Below are 21,375 nucleotides of genomic sequence, written 5' to 3'. Positions count from 1 at the left end.
TTATATAAATAGCTTCATAATCAAGGCTCTAATCACTTGAGAAATCAAATCTCACCATACTAGCCTGATTCTGATTTCATTTAAATTGGTGTAAGTGATTAAAATCGGCCCTATCCTGCTTTCAGTGGCTCTCAGGACCATGATGAGACAGGGACCTTGGCTAAAGGCCAAGAAGTCTTGCCTCGAGATGGTCTGACAGAATTTCTCTTGGCCTACCTTTAGAGTAGGCTGCAAGGCCTATTTATTTCCACTGACACTATTCTTTACTTTTTTCTGATCCCACTCCCCATTTTGCTTCATCCCAGCTATCAGTTTGGGAATCAATCCCTTTCATAGGTGGGGCAATTAACTTTTGGGGGCAGAGGAAGGGAATGTTTCAGCTTCTATCATAGCCTGACAAGACAAAGAAAATGGGTATTTGAGCTGCATGATTCTTTCTGAGTGATTGTTTTATACTTTTGTGGTCATTGGGGAGAATGGGGGAAGCTTTGAAACAGGTGCCCTAATAACTGGGTGAAATTAAATAAATATATATATACACACACACACACACACACACACAAGCCCTATTCCTTTAAGGCATTGCAAAAATCCACATTGAACAAATTAGGTGCTGAAACGGTGAATTTAGCAATATCTACAGGTAAGCAACATATCGTGAAAAGCTGGAAATTCAAATGAAACCTTTCATTTAATTAAATAAATTAAAGTATCCTCTGTATTGTGGTAGCACCTAGGAGGCCTAGTCATGGAGCAGGACCCGACTGTGCAAGGCACTGTACACACAACTGTACACACAGAGAACAAAAAGATAGTCCCGAAGAGCTTAGTGGAATATCCTGCAGTGCGAGGTGGATAATAATGAACTTTGTTAAGCGGAAACTCAATAGGCCATGCTATATAATCTCCACAAAATATCAACATCAACCAAAGTTTAACAGGAAACATTGCAGTGAGGTATCATACTGCTAGTACATATTTATTATTACAAAATATACCTTGCTTAGCTGTCTGTCTTCATTTGTTTGAAAAATCTGTAAATTTGCAGTGAGCATCCATGATAATATTTATTTCAAATATGACCAGGATCTAGGTCAAAATGGCTGTGAAGGGACTGTCATTTTTGAATTTTAGAAGTATGAGTCTGCTCTGAAAAGTGACTAAAAATTGAACATATCTTATTTACTGCCCTTGTGCATATTTAGAGTCACAGCTGCGGACTTCAGTGATCTAAAGTAACTGCCTTTTACTTCTGTTGGCATTGTAGCCAAAACAGCTGGCTGAGCTACTCCTTGTATAGAAACAGGATGCTAAGTTCTACAGAGCTACACCTGTGTACTACACCGAGGACAATAGGACTGTACAGATACCACTGAAGGTGTAGTAAGATGAAGAGCATTGGGCACTGCACAGCATCAAGCCTTTATCTTTAGTGATGACATGGGGAAGGAAAGAACCCAGCTTGACCTGTACAGTCCAGGGCTGGCAAGTACCAAAACCTCTTTATTTATGAAAAGAACACATCTGATATGGAGTCAGTGAACTAACAATAGATATGAAACCCCATGCTGCCATTTATAGTGACTTTGAAGTCCTAGGGTGAAATTTTGAAGTCAATAGCAAAACTCCCATTTACTTCACTGGGACCAGGATTTCACCCCAGAAGCCAGTCACTGATTTCACTGGGAGATATCTGCATGCAACTGAGGATGAGCAAGCCTTTAAACCGCTGATATCCCAAAGCAAATGCGTAGTTCTCAAAATAAAACAGGAAGACTGAAAAAGTTAAGTGAAGCCTGATCATTATTGAAATACATTTACCTGGACAGCCCACTGAAGTGAAATTGGCTGAGCCATCCTTATCTACCCACAATGCAGTACTGTAAAATTAGGTGCATTACAAGGCCTGACACTTTCTTCTGAAGCACCTGGCATCGGTTACTGTTGAATGATAAAGGACTAGATTGGAATTGTTGTACTGGATCATTCCTATGTACCTTTATAAGTTAGCTTACTTTGGCCTGAAGTGGGAACTGCAGGCATGTTGATAAATTAACAGCTCATCGAATTCCACTGGAGCTTCAGTAAACACTATTCTAGTCTCTGCTGAAATGTTCTGTAACTTTTTATGGCTACTTCTCAGCCCAAACCTGATTTTTAAAAGAAAAGCACCTGGGTAGCTGAATATTTTAGACCAGTGGTTTTCAACCTTTTTTTCATTTGCAGACCCCTGAAAATTTTAGAATGAAGGTGCAGAACCCTTTGGAAATCTTAGACACACTCTGCGGACCCCCAGGGATCTGCGGACCACAGGTTGAAAATCACTGTTTTAGACATGAACCTGGGATGCATCCTATGATTTAAAAAGCTTTTCAGAAAAAATTACGTGCATGTGAGGGGGCACCCTTCACCTTATGAAGGAAGAAGGTAATGAGCTCTTTTGGGTTCAGCCAGCACTAACCTGCAAGGCTTGTTCTGCTTGGAGGGAGGAACCTTAAAAAGTAAAAGCCTGCCACAAGAAGAGACAGTAACTGGGGAAGACTGCTATGCCTCAGACACAGGTGATTAGAGGGAGAGAGATCAAGCAAGAGGGAGATAGTTGCTGCCCCAGCTGCCCCTGAGATTCCCTGTATCAGGTAGAGACCAAATGTGCCTCCCCCCCCAAAAAAAGGCGGCGGGGGGCCCACCAGGGAAGAGGTGTTGTTTAAAGAAGGACTCTAACCCTGATTAGGACAATAAAAAGCCTACAGACAATCCGGAACCAAGAGGGATGACAGATATGGGCCATGAGGCTAAGCACCTCTTTTCCCCCCTTTCTTTACTTTGTTCCTCCCTGCCCTTAGAGAAGGGGAAGAGAACTTCTTTTTGGAGAGATTCTTATACACCCCCAACAGGGGAAGGACTCTTATGTCCCTGAACGAAATAAAAGTGAAAGAAGCTTTGGGCTTAGAGAACATTCTGACTGAAGATCTATGCAGGGATTTAAAATTACTTGCAAAATATACAGTATGTGTAAGTCTATAAGGTATGCATGGTCGCAAGTGGTAGCAGGCTAGCAATTCAAGTCACTGAACACTACTAAGCCTTAGGGAATTTAAGACCAAGTTGAAGTAAACAAACAACTTCTTTACTTCAAATTATGATAAAATTCTGATCCATATGACACCATGTTGCATAATGCAACACTTACAATTTTATTTCCAATATTAATTGATACACAGCATTACTATCACCAGATGTAACAAAGCCCATTTATAATGCACCTGTAAAGCATCAACAGGGGTCAACAAAAAATGAAGCACTGATTTGTTAAATACTTTGGGCCACATCCTCAGATGATGTAAATTAGCATTGCTCCATTGATCTCAAGGGTGTGATGCCAATTTACATCAGCTGAGGAGCTGACTCTGTCACTTACGAAGGTGAAAGAAGATAGACAAGAGTGATCAGTTGAAGAGCTCATATATACTGCATGCATATTTTACATATACCAGAAAGGTGGCAATAATGCTGAAGAGGTGGTATCTATATAATTTTTTCATCTTTTGAAGATTGATCCCCCTTGGATCTATATGTTGCATGTCAATAATAAAAACTGAGCATCAGGGAAACAAGAAAAAAATCACTGCATCATTGTAAACTATAGTTATTTGACCTCCTCTCTTTTGGTTTATGATGTCACAGGAAGCTCTTGGAGATATTTTCTTGTAAAGCCCAGATGTTTTTCTATATTTGAGCAACTCAAGAGATATACCGTAGTTATAGTTTTTAAGCAACAGACTAAAGGCGCTCACTGGTAACATTTAAAAACTTTCCAGTAAAAAAAAAAAAAAAAAAAAGAAGGATTTGCTTAACATAGTAAATATCTATACAAATGAAAGCACCATGGAGGTCATGTCTGCAAATTATATAAAATAACCAGTTTCTAACAAGATGGGTGAAAATGTAGTCACTGGAACTTATTAATAACTTATTTATTTAGGTATCAATTCAGGAAGGCACTAACTTCCTAACTTTAAGTATTTGAGCAGGCCCACTGAAATCAATGAGAACTACACATACTGACCTTGCATACAAATTTCTAACTGTAGTTTCCGATTTGGTTTCAAACTGTGGTACACCTATTCTGTAATACAATGTGCCAAGAATAATCTCCAAATTTAATTGTTTCTATTTAGGTTTATATTTTCATTACTTATTGAAGAACAAGCATATGACTGGTGAAATCTGCATTGTGTAACAAAGATATACCAGGTGAATATATATTGTTTTTGCCACTTTTCTTTCTGAAGATATAGAAGGAAATTTCAGTAAATTGGATAATTTTTAGAAATTTGTTTTAAATCACACTCAGAATTATATACAGTCTCTTAACAGCATCATCATCAATGGCTTAGTGCCACAAAACGGTTGTCATAGACATGCGTGAGAGTATATGGAGAATGCTATTTTTTCATTTCTAAGATCGCACTGCCTGGTCCTCTGTGCTTAGCACTGCAGATGTTGCAGAACTGCAATGGGGACATCTGGAAATTTAAAAGAAAGGTATATTAGTTAGATGCTAACCTGTATTCTGCAACAAAACAACTATCATATGAAAATTTACCTCAGGATTTTTGGAAAGTAAATGTAAGTCACTCCATGAATTCTATAGTTCTGTAGTGAGCGCATATCTCCTGTGCACATTCACACTTATACATAGGAAGGCACAGTATAACAGAATGTATTATGCATATTATAATTATGCTTGGAGCCAAGAAGCAGTATATTTCTCCTTGTCTTTGCAGGTGCTCTAAAAGACACACACATACACACACACACACATATATATATAAACAAACATGTACTGAAGCCAAATTCTGCCTGTATGAGGATTAAATACTTATGTGAATAGCTATGTGGAACAAAAACAGCACAAATTACTTGGCATGCTGTCCTTGCTCTTTGGAAGATCTGTGCTGGTGGATCTGGCTGTGAGTAGATTTCTGAGCCACATCCCCAGATGGTGTGGATTGGTATAGCTTCATTGATTTCAAGGGAGCTAGGCTGATTTGTACTAGCTGAGGATCTGGGCCAGAGTCTCTATGTTTTGCTATCAAAATCAAACATTTTTAAACTTGTACTTTTACCCTCATATGTTCCTTATTTTTGCATTATTCTTCCTCCAATATGCCCACTATGCCTCTATGCATCAAGCAGGCTTCCTATAACTATAACCGGCACGGCACCAAACTGCAACTGCTCAGCAGAAACTCTGAGGACCAACAGCTAAACACAAGACTATTAAGACTCCTACAGTACCAATTACAATAAAGGTCAATTTTTTTAAAACAAATCCCCGTAAAATGTTATCTACCCCTCTCTGTCCAGGACCAAAATTTCAGACTGGCTTTTGGCATCCTGGTCTTTCAGCCAAAATTTGACTATTCTTCAGATAATCTAGTTCATAGTAATTATTGCTAATAAATATTGTCTGGTCCAACACCAAATTGCAAAGAAATAATTGCTTTTAAGAGAAAAAATTAAGAGGCTTTATTATTATGGGAACACGCTAGTAAAATAAAGATCTCTCTGATAAATACTTAAATATATAATTTTTGGTGTGCGAATATTGAGATGCCTTGTTTAGTTTGTTACATTTGCTAGAGGAAGTAGTTCTATAAAACTTTACGACAAAACAGATTTAAGTAAAAAAAATCTTAAATTCCAATTGTTTTTCCTGTTTTATTAACTTTTGATGCTTTTATTTCTAAATCCCTGTCCAAATTTATTTATTTATTATATATAAAAGTTATTTATTGTGTTTTCACTTTACAGCCAAACAATTTAATTCAACAGATAAAGAAAAAAATTCTCAGCAGAAAAGTGAATATAAAAAAAAATTATTTAAATATTTATTCACTAAAACATGAAGATGTTTTCCCTCTAAAATCAATGAAATTAAGTTTCTTAAGAAATTGTTTTATTCTGGAATGTAATTAAATTAAAACACGTCTTAGAGAGCTGCTATAGAAAGGTTTTAAAAAATCAAATGGCTCATTCACTAAGTCTGTAAAATGCATTTCATATTCAGATTTGAGAAAAATCAAAATATTTGTCTTGTCTAAGAGTAGCATGTTTCATTTAAATTATCTGTATTTTGATTGCAGTTGGGTTAGCCACCCATTCTCCTAGATACATACTGAGATACAGTCAGGAATAACTGTAATAATAATTTTATAATCCCCGACAAGCATGCGCCCTTCTCTGTGGATGGCAAAAGCAAATCATTTGTCCTTTTATCCTTGATGAAGGTGATCTCTCATATCCACAGAGATTAAGTTGGTTGCTTACTGTGCTAGGTACAGGGAGGCACTCCTTGTGAAACATATGCCTGCAATGGAACACTGTCACACTGAAGGATTTGGATGCATCTGAGGGGAAGAAAATAAATACGTTACAATGAGATAGGGAAACAAGGGAGCTGATGGTTATAATAAATTTACCTTCCCTATGCAAAAGATACTGACATATGCCATTATTTATGCAGAATAATAGTAACATCTTACATTTAAGTTGCATCCTTCAGCTTAACGTATTCCAACAATTCTACAGATTATTATAGGTGGCACAGGTAACACTACAGTTAATACTGCCGAACACTTTCCATCATGAAACACCATTTTCTAGTGCTTATAACTTTGCTAAACTGGATACATTTGGGCTGAAATTTTCTATACTACACGTCTGCCTAAGGCTGATTTTTTTTTTTTTTTTTGGTGTGGGGAGGGAAGGTCAGCTAAAACAGTTCAACCATTTCTGAGAACAAGGTAAGGGAAAATACATTGTTTTGCCCATGTTAAGAAAAATTTCTACAACTGTTTGTTGAGAAGCTCTAGCACCTCCACGGTTTGGAGCAAGGACTTGAAATTTGGCAAGGGCCCGCTCTGCAGTCAGAGATGTGCTTTTTGATGTCCCCATGAAAATTCGCCCAAGTTATAAGCCTCTGAATAACTCTTATAGCACATATAAGACAAAGCCCTGGTTGGGATGATTTAGTTGGGGATTGGTCCTGCTTTGAGCAGGGTGTTGGACTAGATGACCTCCTTAGGTTTCTTCCAACCATGATATTCTAGGATTCTATGATTCTATATATTGTCCACAAATACACACAAGAATCACCTCACCAGTCATTAATATGAAGTTTTTAATGCATTAAAAACAGGCGGCCAGCCATCACTGGAACATCCTCCTCGTCCAGATTTTCTGCCTGCGCTAGGTTTGATGTTGGTGGAGGTGAACACAGTACAGCTACATTGTGAAGCTAGCTCATGGTCTGTCAAAACCATTTCAGTTCTACTTTCTCTTCTATGCTATGTCAACATCAATTTGGCAAATGATGAAGAAAAAACAAAACTGAAATGAAAATGCTTCCTCGAATGCTCTGTGCCACTGCTCAGTAGCTGTCTTTATCACTAAGAAGAAAGTAATCTTATTCAAATACTCAGCCATAAGTATTCTCAGTTGGAGGGCTCAGGCCAACTTATTCTATTGAATCAAGCTATAACCGTCTCATGCTGAGGAACAAGTGAAAAAAAAACAACTATACATATTTTTTGTGTTATAGCACCCTCCCAAAATATGTATCTTTTATAAATAATGCTTTGCTGAATTTCTATTTTCAGGGCTAATCTCAGAAAATGTTTTAAAACTGCAGTCTGTTATAAGAGAAGTGAAAATATCTTAGCACTGAATGAAGCGATGTTTTTTTCAAATGCTCAGATAGTAACAGGTTTATTCCATGAACAATAATAATTTTTGATTTATATTTCCAAAAAAAGGATTCTCTCACAAGGTCTCTTTCCCACCATATGTCTTACCTGAAGGAAGTATAGGGGAAAGACACGATTCACAGATATTCTCCTCTGTAAGAAAACAAATATTTTAAAAATAATGAAAAAAACCATTTTGTTATCGTCATGCCTCAAGCAGATATGGCCCTGTCTTTACTAAAGAAATTCCAGCATTCAATGCTGCATTTTGAAGAATTATTTATTTATAATGCTCTATGCAGTCTATTAAAAATTTAAGTATGAAACAGAAGCAGCCTTATTGTCAGCATGAAAATATGCAGTAAGGTGCTCAAATTCTGTGGAGAATGGACCATTTAAAAACCTAGATTGACAGTTAGATCAGAGCTGTAAACCTACAGGAAGAGCTTTGAAAGAGGTTAAAAAAATAGGGCAGTTTTTTCCCCGTGTACAGTATCCTGTGTCAGACGCTCTGATCCTCTGACTTTACAAATGTCAGGTTCTCTCGTGTTGGAATTATCATTGCATTTCCTTGAAGTTACACAACTGCTGATTTTTTTTTAATCATTGGTGCTTTTGAAATCGTTTCAGGTATCTTTAAAAGCTGTGTTGTAATTTCTTGTTTAGGTTACATATTCTGATTAAGGGAACATTTGTGTAGCCGACAGGTCCCAGTAGGCAATACTTTTTATCTTGATCAGAACAGAGACTACTTGGATCAAGATAAAGTACCTGAAACTGGGACCTGTAGTTTCCAGATGCTAGCAATTCCTCATTAAAGATGAGGGCTAGCAGCATCCTATTCCATTTTCTGTAAATTAGGTATGAGGCCCAGGCCCTTGGCAAGCTTCCAATACGGTCCTTGGTTAGGCACCCATAGTTCAAAAGCAAAGAATATTGCTCAACAGTTTTGAAGGCTACTGCATTTTTTGTACCCACCATCCACACGGATGCCTTTCATTTGAGTTCGGTGCATTTTCTTCAATAGGGACAACGAGTCTGCAACAAGTATCTTCTTGCATCCCTCACGTAGCAAAATCTATCACAAAGTACACAACCAGATAAGATTGTGAAGTCAATTACCATACATGCAGATGGAGAAAACTGCACTCAGACCTTGTCATACATGATGAGGCCAACCTTAAAAACTTCTCATTTGACTAACAAGAAATGCCACCTCAGTACTTAAAGCATTCCGTATATCAGTGCTTCGCAAGTTCTAAACCTTGGGATTCCCTGTGAAACTAAGGCTTTTCTACACTACGGGGGGAGATCGATCTAAGTTACACAACTTAAGCTACGTGAATAACATAGCTGAGGTCGACCTACTTAGATCTACTTACTGCGGGGTCCACACTATGCAATGTCAATTGGAAACACTCTCCTGTCGACTCCCCTTGCGCTTCTCATTCAGGTGGAGTACAGGAGTCGACGGGAGACTGCAGTTGATTTAGCGGGTCTTCACTAGACCCGCTAAATTGACTGACAATTGACAGACAATTGACTGATTGCTGCACGTCGAACCCCTGGTAAGTATAGACAAGGCCTAAGAAATGTTTGATTAGCCTCTCCCAAAAAATATCTAAGCAAGCAAAATTTTTAACCATAACCAAACCACAAGCAAAGTTATGAAGTTTCAAAAGACAAACCTAATTAGAAAGGAGGGGAGGGGGTAAAAATTTTTAAATACCCACTCAATTCACTACAATGGATTAACTTGCTTATGGTAAGGTCCCAACGGAAGAAAATTTAAGGGAAAAAGGAGCTTAGGAGAGCTGGAAATTTCTCAAAGGCGCAACAGCAAACTATCCCAACATGAAGGAAAGATATGTAGAATACTAAGAGGCCACTATGGCTGCATCAGGAACTCTTTAATGACCTGCACATCAAAAAGGGGTCCTACAAAAAGTGTAAACGTAGAAAAATTTCTAAGGATGAGTATGAAAGAGTAGCACAAATAGGCAGGAACAAAATCTGAAAGGCTAAAGCACAAAATGTGTTAGACTTACCAAGGGACATAAAATGTAATAAGAGGTTGTATAAATACATTAGCAGTGAGAGAAAGACCAATAAAAATGTAGGTCATCTACTTAGTATGGACAGAGAACTACTAATACATGACATCACGAAGGCTGAGGTGTTTAATGCCTACTTTGCTTCAGTCTTCACTAAAAATGTAAATTGTGACTAGATACTTAACACAATTAATATTAACAAGGGGAAAGAAACATTAGGTTAAAGAGAGAAAGAACGGGTTAAAGAATATTTACATAAGTTAGATGTATTCAAGTCAGTGAAACCTGATGAAATTCACCCTAAAGGTACTTAAGAAACTAGCTGAAACAATCTTGGAACCATTAGCAATTATCTTTGAGACCTTAAGAAGGAAGGGTAAGGTGCCAGAGGACTGAAGAAGAGTTAATATAGTATTTATCTTTTAAATGTACTCATCAGCCTAAGTTCAATAGCTGGAAAGATATTGGAACAAATTATTAAACAACCAATTTGTAAGCACCTAGAGGATAAAAGCATTATAGGTAATAGCGAACATGGATTTGTCAAGAACAAATCATGCCAAAATCAACCTAATTTCCTTCTCTGAAAAGGTTACTGGCCTAATGGATGGAGGGAAGCAGTAGAGGTAGTATATCTTGGTTTTAGTAAGGCTTCTGACAGTCTCCTATGACATTCTCATAAACAAACTACAGAAATGTGGTCTAGATGAGATTACTATAAAGTAGGTGCAAAACTCCTTGAAAGACCATACTGAGAGTAGTTATCACTGGTTCACTGTCTAACTGGGGTGATGAATCTAGTGGGATCCTGGCGGGTCTGTCCTGGGTCCAATACTATTCAAAATTTTCATTAATGACTTGGATTACGGAGTGGAGCACATGCTTATAAAATCTGTTGATTACTCCAAGCTGGGAGAGGTTACTAGCATTTTTTAAGACAAGATTAGAATTCAAAAACAACCTCAATAAATTGGAGAATTGGTCTGAAATCAACAAGAAGAAATTCAAGACAGAGAAGTGCAAAGTACTACAGTTAGAAAGGAAAAAAAATCAAATGCTTAACTACAAAATGGGGAAAAACTGGCTTGGTGGGAGTACTGCTGAAAAGGATCTGGGAGTTATAGTGGATGACAAATGTGAGTCAACAATGTGATGCACTTGCAAAAAAGGCTAATTTCATTCTGGGGTGCAGCCACAAGAGTTTCATATGTAAGACATGGGAGGTAGTTGTCCTGCTCTACTCGGCATTCATGAGGCCTCAGCTGGAGTACTGTGGACAAACTGGAGTGCATTAGGAAAGATGTGAACAAATTGGAGAGATTCCAGAAGAGAGCTACAAAAGGATAAAAGGTTTAGAAAACCTGACCTGTGAGGAAAGGTTAAAAAAACTGGCTGTGTTTAGCCTTGAGAAAAGAAAACTGAGGGGGGACTTAACAGTTTTCAAATATGTATAAGGTTGTTATAAAGAGGATGGTGATCAATTGTTCTTTGTGAAGGTAGAACAAGAAAAATGGGCTTAATCTGCAGCAAGGGAGATTTGGGTTAGATAGTAAGAAAAACTTGCTAACTATAAGCAGAGTTACATACTAGAATAGGCTTTCAGAGGAAAGTTGGGAGGTTTTAAGAACAGGTTAGACAAACACCTGTCAGAGATGGTCTAGGTATACTTGGTCCTGCCTCAGTGCAGTCGGGGTGAGGCTGGGGGGAGGGCGCTGGACTACATGACTTATTAAGGTCCCTTCCAGCCACTCTTTTCTATGCTTCTAGAATCACATTGGTCCCTTCTGGCCTTATAATCTATGAATTCAGCTCTTCCAGCTGGCAAGACAGGTTAAGTGAGCCACTCAAGATGAACGATTGAAGGTATCAGCAAGGGGACAACTCATCATTAAGGAAAATTTTCTTCAGCACGTTTGTCCACATGGATTCCCTTCTTGATGTGCACACTTCCCATGAGCACAAGATCAATTAAATTGGTCAGCAGTGTCAGCTGGAGCCATGACTGCATCCTGCATGTCCTTGCTCCCCACCCTCCTCCAAGGGCGTAAAGGGCTGAGCAAGGCCATCAACAACCTGGGTGTATTCCTGAATGATTTTGTCCTGTTGATGTAAGATGACAATGCCCTTATTACATCAAGTGTGAAGTTTAGCTTCCCCTGGGGTGGAATGAGGCTTCGGAAAGAAAATGGGAGGTGAATGGATTGGTTTATATGGAACTCTGACACAACCTTGGGCAGAAACTTGAGGTGAAGTCTGAGAGCCACCTTGTCCTTATGAAACTGTATAAGGAGTACCTGTTATCTTCCCTACCCTTCACACTGATGTAATAGTCATTAACAACAGCCTTCATAGACAGGTGATATAAGAAACAGGTTGCTAAAGGATCAAAAGGAGGACCCATCACCTTGCTAATACTATACTGAGGTTTCCAAAGAGGAAAGGGGCTCCCACAAAGAAGGAAAAACATGAATGATGTCCTTGGGGAATCTAGCCCTGGAGCGTGGAAAAAAATAGTATGGCCCTGGATAGGAGGGTGATATGCAGATATTGCTACTAAGTGGACCCTTATGGAGCTGCTGGAAAGTCCAGATTTGTTTCAGGGCAAGCAAATAGTCCAATATTGCTGAAATTGGAGACGTCAAGAGAGAAAGCTGGTACTGACATGCCGAAATAGAGAACCTCTTCCATTTAGCTTTGTAGATCAGTACTTGTGGTTCTAATTAACACACACTGGCACACTGTGCAGAGAAAAGGTGCATGCTGCAGAGGGTTCAGTCTCATTGCCACAGGCGGTCAGAAGGATAGTTGGGCCTGCTTGGTCCTTTAGGCCCTTGCTGGTGATGGGGAGGGCACAAGGATATCTAAGATGCAGGCACAGCCCCAGCGGACACTACTGGCCAAAAGAAACCAATCTTGTATAATTGGGGTACATGTCTTCCAAGAATGGAATCCATATGGACAATCAGTGGATGAATTTGCACTTATGCTCCAAATTTCAAGACTCAAGTTAGTATATTACCAAGATAAAGGCACCTCACTTCCATAAGAAAGACGAGTTTGCTGAGAAGGGATAATAAATCCTATTGAAAATACTGACAGCCCCATTTCAAATCTGGAAGCTGCAGGCATGCTCTGATTCAGTCAGATGAGCCAACACTTCTGAACCAGGAGCAATCACCCATACCACATGGAGAGCTGCACATTGTCTACTGCTGGCTCTCTCAGTCCTCTGCCTTTTATAACTGATAACAGAAGTCAAACCTCATGGCCCCAAGATAATCCCAAAATGTCTTCATGCCCCAGAAAACTACTAGAAGCTGCATCATGGGGCACCTTTGTAATCACCAAGCCTGATTCCAAGTAAGAATTTGTCGTCTTCCCACAGAGAGCAGAATTCTTTCAAAATACACTACCATAAAAGCTGTAGCCTTCCCACTATCTCCCTTGCTCCTCCCACACCTCCTCACTTCTCACCCCCACAAAAAGGAGGATGGACAGGCATTTTCCTACAGTGCCCCACCACTTCCAACCAATCACTTATATCCTCCATCCTATACCCACGTTCATTACTCCTTTCCCAAGATCCTGGTCTCTCTCCTCCCAGGGGCAACTTCCTTGCCCTCATCCCAGCCAATTTGTATGTATACTTAAAACAAAAACCCCCAAAAAATCTAAAAATGGAAAGAGGAAAAAGAGAACCATCATGTTACAATGATTCCTTCTACATCCTCCAAGAAAAGGCACTTGGGAACACATTACATGTACTAAACATTTCCAAAACACTTACAACTAAGATCCTTCCAAGTTTATTTTTGTTCAAATGTATTTCGCACTGACAAGTCATTTATACAGAAGCTTTGGGTACCAAGAAAATTAATCAAAGCTTTAGCTTTCATATTTTCTTAGTGAAAGTCTCAGTCCTTCTGCATTTCTCTAATGCACTTCATTAGATGGACATTATTGTTCAGCAATACTGTAAAATGCAAGCCTGGAATCAATGACGTTGAATTATGTACAGTATTATTAAACAGTCCCAAACGATGCAGAACCAAGGAAGACATTTAAATTTCCACATGAAGCATGTTTATGCAAATATAACAACCCTGAATAAGTCCCAAGTTCCCATTTTTCTATACTGCGTGGATGGTTTGAAATAAATAATTTCCATGAAACCAGTTTTCAAACAGCACTCTCGGTCACAGTTTTTAGTTTGACAATCCTACAAACAAAATGTGCTGTAAGAGGAGAATGATTGCACCACCACTTCTGATTATCTGTACTCAAAGAAAAAGTGAATAAACTAATCTGGAACACTCAGCTGTATAACTAATTGAAAGAATATATCATAGCAGACTGAATTACAGCTAAGTGAACAGTTTCCAAAAACTGAAATCACACACTCATAGGTTGCAAATGAATTACAGTATGTAGGACTTCCCAAAAATTAGCTAATTATACATCTGAAGTACATTTTATTAATTCATAGACAATAAATCTCTGAACATTTTAAATTGGGCATGCCAGTGGGTGACAGTCATATTCTCAGGTACTAAATACATCAAAATATTAAATCATACAACCTCAAAACACAATGAACTGAATTCAGTTCTACAATGCATACAAAGTTAAAAACAGTAATACTAACTTTTTAATACCTGCTTTTTTCTCAGGAGACATCTGATTCTGACCTCATGGGTTCTGCCCCCTCTTCATCCAAAAAGGACCACAGTGAAAGATGAATTCCACTTAAAGTATAGAGTAGTGGCTTACACTTTTAAAATGACTTTTAAAAAATGTCTGGAGGCTTTTATGACAGAACAGCTGGATGAAACAAATTTGCAGAACAGGAGCGTTCCCCTATTTTAAATGTTAGAAGTCTTCAAGCTACCACATATGGATGCATCACTTATATTTCAGGTGTGTGAATGACAATGCCTTAGGAGGTCTAAACCACTATATGTAGTCCATTCTCATTGCCAGAAGCAATTATTGAAAACAGGACTTTAAAGGAGTTACATTTTACATTTGTTTATGTAATAGAAATGAGTAAAACCAATTAAATCAGAAGAAAAAAATCAAACTACTTGGTACTTAAAAATGTAGGCCGTATATAAGTGTTGAGAAAGAGAAGCTTTAGAATAGATGAACCAGTAGACACATTTATGGCTATGGAAAACCTGTAGAAGACTCACTGTCAAACCTTATTCTGCTAATAATTCAATAGAATAGGCAAGAAAAAAATTACAGTGCAAAGAGGACCTATGTCAGAGCTCAAAATTCCACTAACACAGATTCAGGGAGTTTAAAGACTAACTGGAAAATTTAATAACGACGTACAGAAAAGAGAAGCAATTGAAAAAATGAATCTTTTAAAAGAATCATTTGCCATTATTAGGACGAAAAGGGCATATAGGTAGCCAATCTTGTCTAATGGGACCTAACTCACTAATAGTGAAATAGGGGGGAAATTTACAAAGAAACCATAAATGCAGCAGGATCAAATTCTCTTAGAAGACAAAAAATGATTGTTCCTCTGCAGCAAATGTCCCAGGAACCCTAACTTCCTTTCTAGAAAAGGGTGAAATTATTAAAAGGGAAAAAAATCAGGAGAATGAAACAAGGAGAAAAATGTGAAACTGACACAGTACCTTTCACTTTATTTAATAAATAACCTCATGAACCAAGCCATTTGAAAATAATGAAACTTTCATCCTCTGTTTTGGTCACATTACACTGCATTTGGGCAGATACTATCAGATAATTTGATGACCAGCCACACAAACTTCCATTTAATTGATAAGGCCTGATTCAGCAAAATACATAAAGATATCCTCAAGTCCATCCCTATTCAGGAAAACACTTAAGCATGTGCTTAAATTTAAGGGCATACTTAAATGCCATGAAAATCAACGAGCACGTCCTTAAATCCTTTCCTGAATTGGGGCCTAAATGAGTTTAAATTTCTGAATGAAATCAAGGAAGAAAGAAGATCTGTCACAACAAAACACACATCATGTAGATATTGTTATCAATAGACTCAGGTAGGCTGTGTGCAAGTTGTGTGTGCCCCCTGGTGGTCACTCTGAGAATCAGCAGCTTATTTATATTGTATTTAGGACAAAATAAGAATGAGGTGGACTGAAATAAACAGAAAACATTCAACATAAATTTTCCAGATGGATTTTTAATCAGCATTCAACCAGTCATGATAGAGAACTTAAGTTCAGTCAATAGAGTTAAGAAAAAAAGGTCACAGTACCTGAGTATAGTCATCAAGTACCTGAGTAGTCAGTTATTAAAAATACTAAAAAAAATTGGTTATATATTTGATATAAACAAAAAAGATCTTAGAGTAAGGGATGTCTTCTGAGCTATCCTTCTGCTACTTGAAGAAAAAAAGGGAATATGAATTAAAATTATTTTTAAAATCAGAGGTACTATCTTAAATTGATCACAATGATGCATATGCAACATTTGCTCACTTCCGTGATTAATGTAAACTAAATTCCACTTTAGTACAACCTGAAGCTGAAGAGACTCCTATTTTATCAATGTGGAAAAAGAGATACGCTTAAACTGTGCAACAAGTGACTGAATAAGAAGAATATTTTTATTGGTCTTTTCTACATCAGAACATTTACTGAGGCAAGGACCATATTTTTGTACATTCTAAAGATAGGTCCACAAAACTTATGTCAAAATGTTCAGATATGAGTGTTTAAAGTTATGTACCTAACTTATACTTAGGCACTTGTAACTTCCACCATCATTTGTAGTAGGGAGGAAACAGACTGAAGTTTGAGAATTTTGGGTCAAGAGAGTTTGCTACAGGTACAGAGGTAAGGTTGTTTGGACTCATCAGCTGTGCAGGTCCATATTTTCAAGTGTTTGAAGTTCTTCAAAGAGTAACCTTAAACTTGAACGTCCTGAGTTTTAAACAGAGGATTTTTAATAACAAAAATGTTCTTGTACTTTTAGAATACTTACATGTTCTTCGATTTAACCAAGTGCAGGTCTGGGAATTTACAGTGTACACAAGATTTTAACCGCAATGAAATACTTTATTCCATAGGAAAATACTTGATATTGGTACTCTAATAGAATTTAAGAGTTGCTGCAATATAATAAATGACTGTGGGTTGGTTGGCAGGGAAATCCTCTCTGATACAAGTAAAAGTGTAAGTTAGTTATTAAAGACGTGCTATCAAAATTATTCTACACACAGTCTTTAAAACTAAAGATTGTTTTTGGCTATCTGTTTTCCAAAAAGGACTGAAAGTTTTAAAGCAGCTGAAAACAAACCAGGAATTAAAAATAGTAAATTATTGCTTTATTATCAGAATTTCAATGTAACCTGCTGTAATTTGGTGTGCCTGCCAGAGTTCTGATTGTGATTTAATTATATTTCAAATGCTGGCGGCAGGATAGCAATTTATTCTCCGTTAGATAAACCACCACTCATAGGCCTGTCACTTTTGATGCATGAGTGGACCCACTTTTAATAGAATGCACAATTTTATAGCAATATAAATTAAAATGCAGTTGTGAGTGGCCTACTTGATTTATGATTTAATATTCATCTCAGTGAAGAGTTAGATTTAAAGAGTTAGATATAAAATACAAGAACTTCCAAGTTGTGGCTTTAGCCTACATTTTATTCAATTTACCACTTCTGGAAGGACCTGAAGAGCAGCTCTGTGTAAGCTCGAAAGCTTGTCTCTCTCACCAATAGAAGTTGATCCAATAAAAGATATTATCTCACTTACCTTGTCTCTCTAAAGTACTAACTAGCAAATAAATACAAGTTTTAACATACCTAACTGACTGAGTTTATTACATAAAAATGCATAAAGATGGGTAATATAGGATTGAACACTGCTGGTGGTGGAGACCATGAGGTAGGAGAGAGTTATTAAAACTAGGCTAAATAAATAAATAAATCCCACTGTAAGTTATCACTCATTCATCTTAATCCGTAATACCAACAGTTGGAGCAGCCACTGACCTTTTCAGTATACATCATCTAAGGCTGCTCAGTGTAGGCCTACACCATCACTGTCCTTAAAGTACAAAGGCCATCTGTGACTTGTTTAAATCAATGCATACATCACACTCCCATGGGTGGAGCTAACTAGTGGTAAGAAGGGTGGAAAAATTTGGGAGGAACGTCTTATCAGACAAGGCTTCACTGTAGCTGAAGCAAACATCCTCTCTCAGGCTGGATGGGGAGAAAGAGGAGAGAAGTCAGCATTATTCTTCCCTTTCTGGAGGTGGGGGAGACTGTCCTTCACTCTCTTAGATGACAGACTAAAATAGAATGGAAGGATGACAGATTGTGTCATACTGAAACGAGGTGGCATTGGGCAGAAAGAGACAGGCATGTTGACAGAGAAGGAAAGACAAAACTGGAGTAGGAGATACAAAATATGGATAAGGAGGAGAAATTGGCTGAGATTTTGAAAATACTAGCGGAGAGGGAATTGAATGGGGAATGAGGATTCAAAGGAAATTAAGGAAACTCAAAGTCAGCACATCCACAAAGACTAATTTATCCTTTTTTTTTTGGCACTCAGGCTAATATAGAGTCCTATTACCATCATAAAAATACCAGAGATGCAAAGGATTATATTAGCTTATCTGTACAAAGTAGCTCAAATTAACCTATCCTCACTTTTTCCAGTACCGTACATACCGCAGTCAAGAAGAGGATTTTTCAACTTCAACACTTACAAAATATTTACGTTCATGATAAACACAAATCTTAATTATGGATACAGTGCTCAGATATTACTTCTTGCCATGTCTTTTAGCATGTGTGCGCACACAGACACACACACGCCAGACAGACACACACACACCTACAGGTAACACAAACCTTAGTTATCCATGAAGAAGACTACCAAAAAAAATTACTACTCATTCTGCCACCACCACCAAATAATGGTGTGGTATAAAGATGCTGGCCCCCTTAGCTGTGTTCTTGACTGCCGCACAGTGAACTGCATAGCATTCAACTGATCTACCTCATCATTTAAGCATGAAGGGCTGAGCTGATCATGTTGAGATGTAAATCTGTGTTTCCAAACAAACAAAGCTGGTCGAACCCAATTCTTAGCACTTATCATGGAAAATCCCAAATATGTGTCGCCTCTGTTCAAATTGAGCGCTGCCTGTACCGATTTCTGGCAAGGTAGTTCAATATATAGATTTATAGATATAAATATATAGATTTATATTCCATTTATGTCTGTCACTGACAGTCTTATTGTGCCACTGATGCTTTTGGTGCCCCTGGCTCGCCAGCTGCGTAGTGGCATTCCTTGGTACACAGAACTTGGAATTCATTGATCTTCCATTCTTATAATATGTCCATACCAAGAAAATGATGATGAAAACAGTTCTTGGGTTTGGCTTTGGATGTGGGCATTTCCTTATCTTGTCCTGCCACTTCATATGGGGCAGCTGACTGACACAACAAGAACAAACGTCAATATGGTGTTCTTCAGCCTTGATCAGTGCCCACATCTCACTTCCACACCACAGAGTTGGTATAGGATCTGCAGGTTTGGAACAAGCAATGTCACAATGTTCCTCACACAGGTTGCTGAAAGGCCTGAAACATGGCAGCAGTTGCTGCTATATAAGCATCCACATCTTTTGAGCACCCTCCAGTACTGTCTAGGGTACTGCCCAAATATTTGACAGCTGCCACCTGCTCCATTTCCTATCCAGACAGGTTAATATTAGTTGTAATCTGGAGGCTAAATTTGGTGATAATGGCCAGAAATGTAGTTTTATCTGGATTAACAACCAGACCCATGCATGCTGCTTCTTGCCTGACTGGATCAGCGATCAATTGTGGCAATCACCAAACTGCGCCAATGAGATTATGTCATTGGTGTATTCGAGATCCCAAAGCAGAATGGTGTCCAGTTCAATGCCACCAACATCTGCCTCCTCAAGCTTATCCATCAACCAATCAATGCCGATACCGAACAACAATGGTGTCAGAATATAGCGTTGCTAACCTCTCGTGTAAACAGGCAACCATGCCATGTATCTGCCACTGACTCGAACACAGCTTCCTGTTTCACTGTAGAGCTTGTCTATCAATGACATTATCTTCCCAGGGATGCTGAGATGTCTCTTCAGATCCCACAAGCTTGCTCAATGCACTGAAACAAAGGCCTGAAGGATATCTATGTAAATAGCGTTGTGCATGACTTATTAAATGCAGCTATCTTCTCAAAATGATGTCTTAAGGTAACAATCTGGTTGACAGTGGAACAACCAGATCTACAGACACACTGAGTATCCTGGACTTTGACACCAAGTGCATTGTTGATTCAATACATTAACATGGAAGTGAAAACTCTCCCTGGAACTGACAATAGCGTAATACTTCTATAGCTGCTACATTCAGCCTCATCACCCTTTTTGAACTGAGGTAGAATAACCCTCCTTCTTCCAGTCACTGGGGATGATATTAGTATGCCTGCTGGTCTGGGAGAGTCTTTGCAGTTACAGCACAATACTGTCACCTGTCTTCAGATACTTAGGAGTAATGCTACAAACTCTTGGTGTCTTCCAAGACTTCAATTTATGGACTGCGATCTAGATCTCTTTTTGGTTGAAGTAGGTGGCTCTATGGAACTTCCTGCCCCATAAGTGGAAGAGGGACTGCAAGTGGCGGACAACTAAGAAGCATCTTGAAGTGATCTTCCCATGGAGGCAACTGTTCCAGAAGACTCTGGACGATGCTGCCATCCTGATTCATTTTATTGAACAAGCTGGTGCCACCTTCCCTGGAAGACACTGTAAAGTTGAAAGCAGGGTGAGGAGATGGTGACTGCAGCAGCCTGTTCTAAAATGGCTGAAGTGAGTCGACCATCACAATTCCTTATCTTTCGTACACGACTTGATGACTCTCTGTAGTCAAACCCATTCAGCCTTAGCTTTTACTCTCGACAAATGTCTTTGAACACCCAAACTGGAGCTTTGCTTTTTCTTTAGCTCCAGGTGGTGTGTACATTTCCTCCCTGATCCATGGATGATGTTTAAAGGGCTGAAGCCCTAGCACTGGGCTTGCGGTGGCCACTAGTGATGACTTGAAACATTGCCTTTCCCTCATCAGATGACAGAGGGATTGAGACTTAAACCTCTCATGCTTTAGGTCAGTTCAGAACAGAAAACTGTCAGATAGCTTGGTTGCCATAAGAGCTTTGGGGAAATGGGACCAATTTTGGCCCTCTAACTCATAATCAAAGTTGGAGATGCACTTTTTGTCAGCAGAAACTGATGGATTAGAACACCTAGCTATCCCCTAATTTCAAAGATTGTGTGGGTTTGTATCAGAGCTGGTAGGGAAATCTAAAAGAATAAAGATTGACATTTTATGCTTCCAACACATACACTCCCACAAGTGCAGGAAATTCACTCATTACTCACTCATTTTTGATCTCAAGAGTCTTCACGGGGGATAGAAAATAAGGAGGCCATTTAGTTAATACCATACAGATAAATACTATAGGAGTATAATAGTTTTTCCTTTTCGGAATCAAGAGAAGAAG

The 21,375-nt window shown here is 38.4% G+C and overlaps 1 protein-coding gene across 3 annotated transcripts in view; it reads right to left on the bottom strand.

The window, feature by feature from the left end:
- Window positions 1-3,158: 3,158 nt before the first annotated feature.
- Window positions 3,159-21,375, bottom strand: part of VPS41 (VPS41 subunit of HOPS complex) — a 166,893-nt gene continuing 148,676 nt past the window's right edge. For all 3 annotated transcript variants that reach the window (XM_077811011.1, XM_077811010.1, XM_077811012.1), the window contains 4 exons: window positions 8,730-8,829; window positions 7,860-7,904; window positions 6,334-6,413; window positions 3,159-4,526 (listed from right to left, as the gene is read on the bottom strand). In XM_077811011.1, coding sequence (XP_077667137.1) covers window positions 4,446-4,526; window positions 6,334-6,413; window positions 7,860-7,904; window positions 8,730-8,829 — 306 coding nt within the window. In that variant the 3' untranslated portion in view covers window positions 3,159-4,445. The remainder of the gene's footprint in view (window positions 4,527-6,333; window positions 6,414-7,859; window positions 7,905-8,729; window positions 8,830-21,375) is intronic.

Source organism: Eretmochelys imbricata, chromosome 2 (assembly GCF_965152235.1).
Source record: "Eretmochelys imbricata isolate rEreImb1 chromosome 2, rEreImb1.hap1, whole genome shotgun sequence".
Taxonomy (NCBI): Eukaryota; Metazoa; Chordata; order Testudines; family Cheloniidae; genus Eretmochelys; species Eretmochelys imbricata.
Note: the sequence above shows the minus strand (reverse complement) of the source record. Positions and strands in the feature narration are given on the sequence as shown.